This window comes from Branchiostoma belcheri, unplaced genomic scaffold (assembly GCF_001625305.1).
Source record: "Branchiostoma belcheri isolate BF01 breed outbred unplaced genomic scaffold, Haploidv18h27 scaffold171, whole genome shotgun sequence".
Lineage (NCBI taxonomy): Eukaryota > Metazoa > Chordata > Leptocardii > Amphioxiformes > Branchiostomatidae > Branchiostoma > Branchiostoma belcheri.
In genome coordinates, this window is record NW_017803169.1 from 295,251 (window position 1) to 304,758 (window position 9,508).

Consider the following 9,508-nt stretch of genomic DNA (forward strand, 5'->3'; position numbering starts at 1 on the left):
GTATCAGTATAGCCGGTATAACCGCCCTTTGTCGTAACACACCAGCTTCGCAGGCACGCGTCGCGACGGCAGCTAGCTACTAGTATATTGCACCGAACGGCTTGTTACACTCAATCTTTGCATATTTAATTGCAGGAGCTGTTTAAAGCTTTCTAGTGAGGATGCCCCAACTGTGGTAACGAGTTCCAGTCTACGATAATTCTGGGGAAATACGAGTTTTTGAATACCTCAATTGTTGGTTGATAACTCTGATATTTGAAGGCATGACTGTTTCTTGTTCTTTTCCGGGCTGGTATCAGATACTTAGTGGTCGGTACGTCAGTTACGGCAAATTGAAGAAATAGTTAGAGGATGCTTGTCAGCTGTTGGTTCTTTCGCATCCTGCTTGGTTGAAAATACTATGACATCAAAACCGTATGACGGATTAGGATAAATGTGACCGCGCCCCTACTAACATTTTTCTTAGATCTTAACCATTGTTATCACATTGAAAATGTTCAAAGAGGGTAGTCAAAAGTAATGTGAGTGATGTCATTAGCATACAGTATCAGGCAGGTGAACCATGGACAAATATAACTACAGTACTGCAACTGGTTGATAGAGGCCGCTTCTGATCCATGAAATGAAGCATGTATCGTTACAATAAAAACAGGTGAATCGTACGCCGCGCAATACTGCAGTACTGCAACTGATTGCTAGAGGCCGCTTTTGATCCATGAAAAGGCCCATGTTTAACTTTCTTCCATGCCTACCGTCCAGGTCTGTCAGACTTCCTGTACCTGCACACCAACAGTCTGGACCTCGCCATGGAGCTCGGCTGCTCCAAGTTTCCCGCGGAGAAGGACCTGGAGAAGGAATGGCACAACAACAAGGAATCTTTACTCAGGTTTATGGAGCAGGTGAGAACCATAGCTTGTGTTGCACATTTTTTTCTTGCCAGGTAGTATCATTTTGCCACCTGGTTAAGAAAGATACCAGTTTAAGAACTCCGATAAAACTTAAATTGTCAAACATTGACAAACTGTCAGACGTATATCTCTGCTTGGGGAGGAGCTATTCACCAGTTTCCCATCCCCAGAATGCAATGCGAAAACAGGGGTCTAAACCTCATTTGCATAGGACAGGAAGGCATCGGAATGATCTTGTTGACGTTAAACAGCTTTTCACTATGTTTTGAGGTGTTGGGGCATTTTATGCTAAACATGTATCAAATTACTATGGGTCGAATCTGACAACAAATAGAGAATGAAGTTTTTGTGTTCTTTTCAACATGGAACATGTGGTTTGTAACGTTACAGCATCAGTATAGCGTTACCACTATAACGTTACAAACCACATATTCCAAAAATTAATTCTCTATTTGTTGTCAGATTCAACCCATAGTAATTAATGTTGAGCATGAAATGCCCCAACACCCCAAAACACAGTGAAAAACAAGCTGTTTAACGTCAACAGGATCATTCCGATGCCTTCATGTCCTATGCAAATGAGTTTAGACCCCTGTTTTTGCATTGCATTCTGGGGATGGGAAACTGATGAATACACCTCTAACTCGAGAGAACCATCCTTATTTTCAGAACTACGAATAGGAGCTAGAAACTCTCTCCTTAGAGCTCAGAATTCTCTGTCACTATAGAAGCCAGTCATCACAACCTCCAACAATAAAAACACGTGTATCTGCTTGGAGATAACCAAAATTTTACCATAGAGCGGCAAAGGCTGTTTTGTAACTGCACTGTAGCGTGAATTGGACATCGTATTTGTTACCTGCTGTCCCTGTGGGTTGTTTGACATTTTCTATTATTTCTCTAGATCCATATCGGCATCAAAGGCTTCGTGCGTGACGAGAACTGCAAGCCGATAGAGGGCGCTGTTATCCATGTGGAGGGGATCGACCATGACGTCACCACAGGTTAGTGCGGGGATGTAGAGGGCAGATTACACTTTATATTACGTGTTGAAGGTACACAGTATTTTTTGCGGAACCCCGTGGTCGATACTAGTTGTTGATTGATTGATTGTAACGTCACGTGTAAATAATCGTGTATTTTTTTGTGACATTCTGTATTTTTAAACGCACCTTCCCAGGTATAACTGAAAAGCAGATCTGTAGATCTGACTTATGCGCTGGTTAAAGGAATAAACTTGAAACATGTTTTTCATTACATGACCTTCTTGACAGCTGAGAGATGGCGTTTTCTCATTGCACGATAAAGAGCGGGATTGCAAAAGTAGATTGCAAACTGGTTATTTGTCTGGACCAATGGAGCCCTGTTTCATGGCCAATCATGGGAGACCCATCCTAAAAGTTCTGACTTGTGAACACGGTTTAATGGTTTCATGAAATAACAAATAAAGTAGATATAGTTAACAAGTTTAACGATTTTTTTGTAAATATCGGCCCTTCCCTGGCAAGTAAAATAGACAAGACTGACCAATCTCCATCATCCTACGTACAAAATGATATTCCTCCCATCAACTTATTTGACGCACCTAGCACAGCAGAAATCCATGACATAATTAACAATCTTCAAAATGCTGCCCCTGGTAAGGATGAAATTAATGCAACACTTTTAAAACAGATTAATGCAGAAATCCTAGAACCCATTACTCATGTCTTTAAAGTTTCTTTAGAGACAGGAAAAGTACTCTCCGACTTAAAAGTAGCCAAGGTAATCCCGCTTTATAAAGCCGGTGATCCATGTGTGTTTACAAATTATCGACCAATTTCTATCTTACCAGCACTCTCAAAAATTTTAGAAAAAATAGTGTATAACAGAATCTTGAAGCACCTTGAAAATAATAACATTTTATACACACACCAATATGGATTCCGTAAAAACCACTCAACATATATGGCCCTATTACAACTAATAAATAAAATTACGTCAGCTTTGGAAAAAAACGAATTCAGTATCGGGATATTCCTCGACTTATCGAAAGCTTTCGATACTGTGGATCACAAAATATTACTTAGCAAACTAAACTCTTACGGCTTCAAAGGTACAGCCCTTCAATGGTTAAAAGATTATTTGTCCGATAGAATGCAGTATGTTTCGAGTAATAACTTCACTTCATCTCTAAAATCAGTAACATGCGGAGTCCCACAAGGATCTATACTCGGTCCTCTTTTGTTCCTGATTTATGTCAATGATCTTGCCCTGGTATCAGTCAAACTCTTCACTCTATTATTTGCCGATGATACTAATCTTTTCTATTCTCACAATAATTTTCATACACTAATAACAACCGTTAATGAAGAGCTATGTAAACTAAACGACTGGTTTAAGTTAAATAAGTTGTCTCTTAACATAGATAAAACGAACTTCATTATTTTCACAGGTAGAAGTAAAAATACGACAAAGAAATAGCTAATATATACATAGACAATAAACCAATCAAACAGGTATGTAACACACGGTTTCTAGGAGTCCTAATTGATGAGAAACTCACATGGAAGTTTCATATTGACCGTATCTGTAAACAAATCTATAAGAACATTGGTATAATAAGAAAAGTTGCAAGTTGCCTATCACGTAAAATATTTATCACTCTGTACTATACTTTGATTTATCCCTACTTAACATATTGTAATATAGTCTGGGCTAGTACATACACTACTTCAATCCGACCGCTGCATCAGCTGCAGAAGCGCTTCGTTAGGATTGCATCTAATGTCCCATTTTTTGCTAACTCTGCTGCTCTATTTTACAACTTGAAAATTTTAACAGTGTACGACATAAATAAACTCCAAACAGCAATTTTCGTCCACAAAGTCTTACACAAAAGTTCACAATTACCAGCTCAATTCAAGGACATATTTCAATACAACTCAGATATCCACAGTTACAGTACCAGAAAGCAAAATGATTTAAGGCCAATCCTAACAAAATCAAATATGAAACAGTTTACGATAATGTTTAGAGGCCCGTTAATTTGGAACAGTATAAGTCATTCACAGCAGAATTGCCAATCCCTTCCAACTTTCAAACGACATTTAAAAACTGACCTAATAGAGAAGCCATCTACCACTTCCTGATTTGCTTTTGTTTTCCTTGTTTTCTTATGCTACGATATTTTCCTTGCGTTAATATTGGTTTCTTATGTTGTTCTTACCATATTAACTTATGATTTGACTAATGGAAATGTATTTTTTGTTGAATACGATATGTTTTTGATTGTCTTACTTTATTGTTTAGATATTTAGTTTGCCGTGTTAACTTTATATTATCTTGTTTGAGTTAATTTTCTCTTGTTTGTCCCTTAAGACATGCATGTTAATTGTTAACGTAAATAATGTTGTAAATATGAGATCATCAACAGGATTTGGGAGAGCCCACTAGATAAACCTCCTGGTTTCTTGGGATCTCCTGCATGTATTTGATTGTACATAATTTCTTTTTATACCATTACTTTTTTTATGTGCGAAAGGACAATAAACAATAAACAATAAACATGAAGGTCTGAGATTTCCAAATTCATGTTGTATAAAAGGGTCAAATGACGTGAATTTTTAAAGAACGTGTGGTGTCGGATGGCGTAGTGGTAGAGCGTTCGACTATGAAGCGGGGAGACCCGGGCTCGATCCCGAGTCCTACCCGGGACATGTCTGAACATACGACGTTTTGCCCGAAAGACACTTTACACAACTTTCCACACTACACCCAGGTGTAAATTAACTAACTTCGGTTGGGGAAAGTCGTATTGAGGTCACCTTGTGGCGCCGAATGGCAAAAATCTGAGGAGTAAATATGTGTGTTGTGTATTATTTGATTGTTGTGATTTGTTTTGATTATTATGTGATACCCTGCATCAATTCAGCTATATAAAGGCTGCGACTGCATGGGTACTGTTTGAACAATAAAAACCAAAAAGAAAAACCAAGAACTATTTTTTTTTCACGTTAGCGCGGGACGGAGACTACTGGAAGCTGGTTCTACCGGGGTACTACACCGTCACGGCGTCGGCGGGAAGCTTCACCACCACCCGGGAGTGTTTCCTGCACTACCGTAACGAGGCGGTCCGCTGTGACTTCATCCTGGGCACCAACACATCCGTCCGCTGTCCCGATCACACGGCGGAGGGGGGAGGGCGGACCCGCACTGGTGAGGAAACAAAAACGTCCTCGACCGTCTCGCCGACTCCGCCCACTAGCGTTGCCAAGACAACCGTTGCCATGACAACAACCGTACTAACAGAAGGCTATGACGTCATCACTCCATCTCAGGAGAATAAGAATAAAGGTGCGATTATATCTGCAGGTTTCTAATGCCAATATACGCAATTTCGAAACATTATTTTACCTGGAAAAGACCAAAAATCTTTCCACAGGAAGGTACTGTCCTTGTTGTTTATATTTTGTGTTAGGAGCTATAAATTATCAGGGGTTCAAAATTTGACTGATTTCTTTGATTTTCGGTATATGATGAATTATTGCCTAATCCGCAAACAATGATACATCTCTACTTAGTTCTGTTTCCAATGGACTCTTCTCACTTATGGAGATACCTATTAGTGTTCCTATATGGCTTCGTAAAAATCAATGATTACATCTGATTTCAAAACCGATGCGCTGCGTGCCTTGCCCAAAAGGCCATCAAGATCATGATGAAAAATTTCCTTAGGTCATAGTGAAGATTGACTGCAATTTTTATTAGTGATATTCATCACCGATATTAGGTCACGCATAGACGTTTTACAGATCCCGTTGCATGCTGGGAGACGCGGGGCACCATGGGTAGCTCGGGGGACAAACAGCATCATTACCAGAGGCAAAGCTTATGCGGTTTGTGCATGCTGTTCAAATACGGTATTTGTATCATGATGATAGTTCTGTTTGTCCTATGAGCTACCCATAATGCTTCGTGTTTCCCAGCATGCAATCGGCTCTGTGAAAAAAATCTACGCACATCATCTTGCCCGTTGATAGTAGTTTTACTGCGAATTAAACTTTTTTTATCAACGGGTAATATGTACAGCTACGGTACATTGTATTTTTGTCGTTAACCTGCAGCAGAAAAGAGCGGTAGGATCAAAGACATCATTACACCGGCCACGCCCACTAACGCACCAATCAAACGCTTCCTCAGAGGGTTCGTGTATGACGTCACCTGTAAGCCAGTGGAAGGAGCCATTGTTCACGTGGTCGGCATCACACTAAGTGTGTTTACAGGTAAATTCACGTTCTCAGCTGTTGGAAGAAATCAATTTTTTTCAATTGATGCTGTGACAAAATATCACTACCCTGGGTGCCAAACTAGTATCGGGCCGTGAGCCGATTTCCTTCTGCAGCCAAGAGCCCTTCGCCCGCCTATCTAAATTTCCGCCACGGAGTTGAGCCCAGGAGAATTTGTCCGGTCCTAGAACTAGGGCCGGACCACGGAGCTTAAAACATAGAGCTAGAAAAGAGAAGGATCTTTTAACTCCGTGCACTTAAGCTAGTGTTTACTGTTAACAATGCATTTCCTAACATAGTACAATTGTGACATACATTGTACATAGGCATTGTTACATCATAGGGTCATATGTGGTTCCAAATGTAAAGTGTTTCTATATATAATATAAGATTTGTTAACTAACAATACTGAGCTATCACAGTCCCATACAGTTGCATGTTTAACAATATACTTACTGAAAGTTTGAATTCTCAGATATTTTAAAAACATATTTTCTTTACCCTAGCTACTGACGGTTACTACTGGCGGCTGTTGACCCCGGGCCGCTACACGGTCCTGGCCATGGGGCGGGAGTTCTCCACCTCCCGGGAGTGTGCCGTGGACGACCGGGGAACCCGCTGTGACTTCGTGCTGAGTCCTGACCCTTCTATTCGCTGTCAGCGAACACCTACCGACCCCCCGATGGAAACGACAACACCGTATGGCTTGGCGTCTTCTGTACATCTCTCTACTTCAGAAAGTGACGCAAAAATTCACAAAGATATGACACCAGTGGACAAGGCCTACATTTCCACGTTTGATGATGCTCCCAACCTACGAACACAGACAGAAGAATCGACTGTAGGTGGTATTCCTTCACGTTACAACTACTCAACAGTTACAACGGTGGCACAAGAACACACTACAACGCCGAGTGTTGCTGTTCTACCACCAACAACAACGCCCTGGACAACCACCTCAGGATATGATGGAATGATTCCAACTGACCCAAAAGGACAACCTTCCAAAACAGGTCAGCATATCTACATTGACACAACCACAGAAACGCCCAACGTTTCTACCATTACTGATGTTTTATTTGACTCCACAACTACTATCTCCGACAAGTTAGGTACTAGTAATCCTGACATAGCAGTAAGAGCCAACACAGCAGCGCGCCTACCGGATCTTGTTACCACTGCAGGAGACAGTAAGGTGCTAGACTACGGTCCGACACGTGCTACTGACAACAACGCGACCAGACCGCGATCAGACTACGACAAAGAGACGACCGAAGCCCGATGGACGTCAACAGACACGCCTTCGCCAACACTCAAACCCGAAAAAACGTTCACTTCTGCAAGTAGACTGAACGAAGCTTTACATTCGCCAACGGCTGTTAATACTGTAGATGCCAAAGTGAACAATGTTGATAGTTCGGAAATTTGGTCGACATCCGAAACCAAGCTAAACATTTCGAGATCACCAGGAAATTCGTCAACGATTTCGTCTGTTGCGAAAGTATCTGAATCTACCACTACTTTCGTGCATCCAAATACCATTAAACAGCCAAAGATTGACATTTCCACCATTCAAACGACTCGCAAATATCAACATGCAACGGCCTTGGCGACGACCGTTCCACCTGGCACAACAGACACTACTGACCAAAACAATAACAGCATAAATGAAACTGTAACCTCTCCAGAGAACAGAAATGCGGCTCCGTCGAAGGCTGGAAAGAACAACAAGCCAGACCGGAAGGACAGACGGCGGAGAAAGAAACTGAAGCTGCTGCGTGGCCTGGTGTTTAACTCTGCCTGCACTCCGGTAGAGGGCGCTGTGATCTACATCGACGGCGTACTCAACGGCGTTAGCACAGGTAGGTATAGAGAATGAATATTAGTGTCTGGTGTTTTGTTTTGTAACCGATAAATCAGCTTTAGGTGTCAAAAAGAAGTTGAAACTTCTTCGTGTTACACACCAGTTTTGTACAGTAAGTGCAAGACCTGACTGTAAGGTTTCCTTTGTTTGTTTGTTTGTTTGTTTGTTTGTTTGTTTGTTTGTTTGTTTGTTTGTACACGGGACCTCCGGCTTTACGTTCTATCTGAGAGGACGTCCCCAACCGAAAATAGCATAGGTACTAATTTTCCCCCGAGTCGAGTATATAGGAAATAGGACTGGTGTCCCCCCGGGGCCTGTCAGGTCTTCCTACCTAGGACCTTCAGATTCTGAGTCAAAAACAATTAAACATTAGTTCAGCCTATTGTCAGTGTATGGAAAGCACAGCATTCTAATAGTTGTCTTACAGTAGATTTCTATACTGTCCTTGGTGCTGAACCCACAATATGGCACGTTTCTTTAATGTTATATGGTGAGGTACTTATGTTTCTTGTATATAGGATTGGTTTTTGAATTGACTTCAATAACATCTTCCTCTAGCATCTGACGGATACTTCTGGACGACCATTCCGAGCGGGTCCTACGGTGTCCAGGCGCGGGGTCTGGGCTTCTCCTCCTCCCGGAGATGTAACACACAGGACCGCCTCCGTCAGACTCCCCGCTGTAACCTCGTCCTGGGCCCGGACCCGCGGACCCGCTGTCCCGCAGCTATCAGGAGATGGGCACTCCGACCGTCCAACCTCTTTACTGGTACATGAAATTTATTACTCCTCCTCCTCCTTTTTCTTCTTCTCCTTTTTCTTCTTTTTCTTCTTCTTCTTCCTCTTCTTTTCTTCTCCTTTTTCTTCTTCTTCTTCTTCTCCGTTATTGCCCAGCCCTACAGTGTAGGGTTATTGCCAGCCGTTACGCATTGTTAGTAACAATTGTGACCCTGTACATAAAGAAAAAACAAAGGGAAAACAAGGATAACTGAGAAGGGAACATAAGACAACTTCTTTTGTGTGTGCTAAAGACGGGACAAGTACATTAGTGCGTTAGTAATATTTACATATATACAAGACATGATGGGGTGGCTCAATGCAGCAGGGTTCTCGCCAGTTCAGATTAAACTGGGCGAGCGACCACGCCTCCGCCGCACCAGGCTCAAGTTTGTTCCATTCCCTGATGGTGCGGGGGAAGAACGAGAGCCTGTAGAAGTTGTTTCTGCTCGCGATGGCCACTGGATTACTCCACGAAGGAGGTGTAATCCAGTGGCTTCCCTCTGCGAGACCTAGAGTGGGAAGACCACATACTACACTGTTGTCAATACATGTAATAGAGAAAGACACTGGTCTCGCAGGGACTACTCTAGTGCCTACCATGAGGGACAGGGTGTACTGGAGTGACTTTATCAAAGTTAAACCTCACCGGATTAATCCGGAGCCATCGTGATGATGACGATAATGCATGTA

At 42.0% G+C, this 9,508-nt stretch overlaps 1 protein-coding gene across 1 annotated transcript in view; it reads left to right on the forward strand.

Moving 5' to 3' along the window:
• LOC109466903 (carboxypeptidase E-like) overlaps positions 1-7,144 on the forward strand; it is a 30,489-nt gene extending 23,345 nt beyond the window's left edge. Inside the window, exons 8-13 of the mRNA XM_019764769.1 lie at positions 760-899; positions 1,813-1,912; positions 4,908-5,243; positions 6,014-6,172; positions 6,682-6,874; positions 7,054-7,144. Coding sequence (XP_019620328.1) covers positions 760-899; positions 1,813-1,912; positions 4,908-5,243; positions 6,014-6,172; positions 6,682-6,874; positions 7,054-7,144 — 1,019 coding nt within the window. The remainder of the gene's footprint in view (positions 1-759; positions 900-1,812; positions 1,913-4,907; positions 5,244-6,013; positions 6,173-6,681; positions 6,875-7,053) is intronic.
• Positions 7,145-9,508: the final 2,364 nt, after the last annotated feature.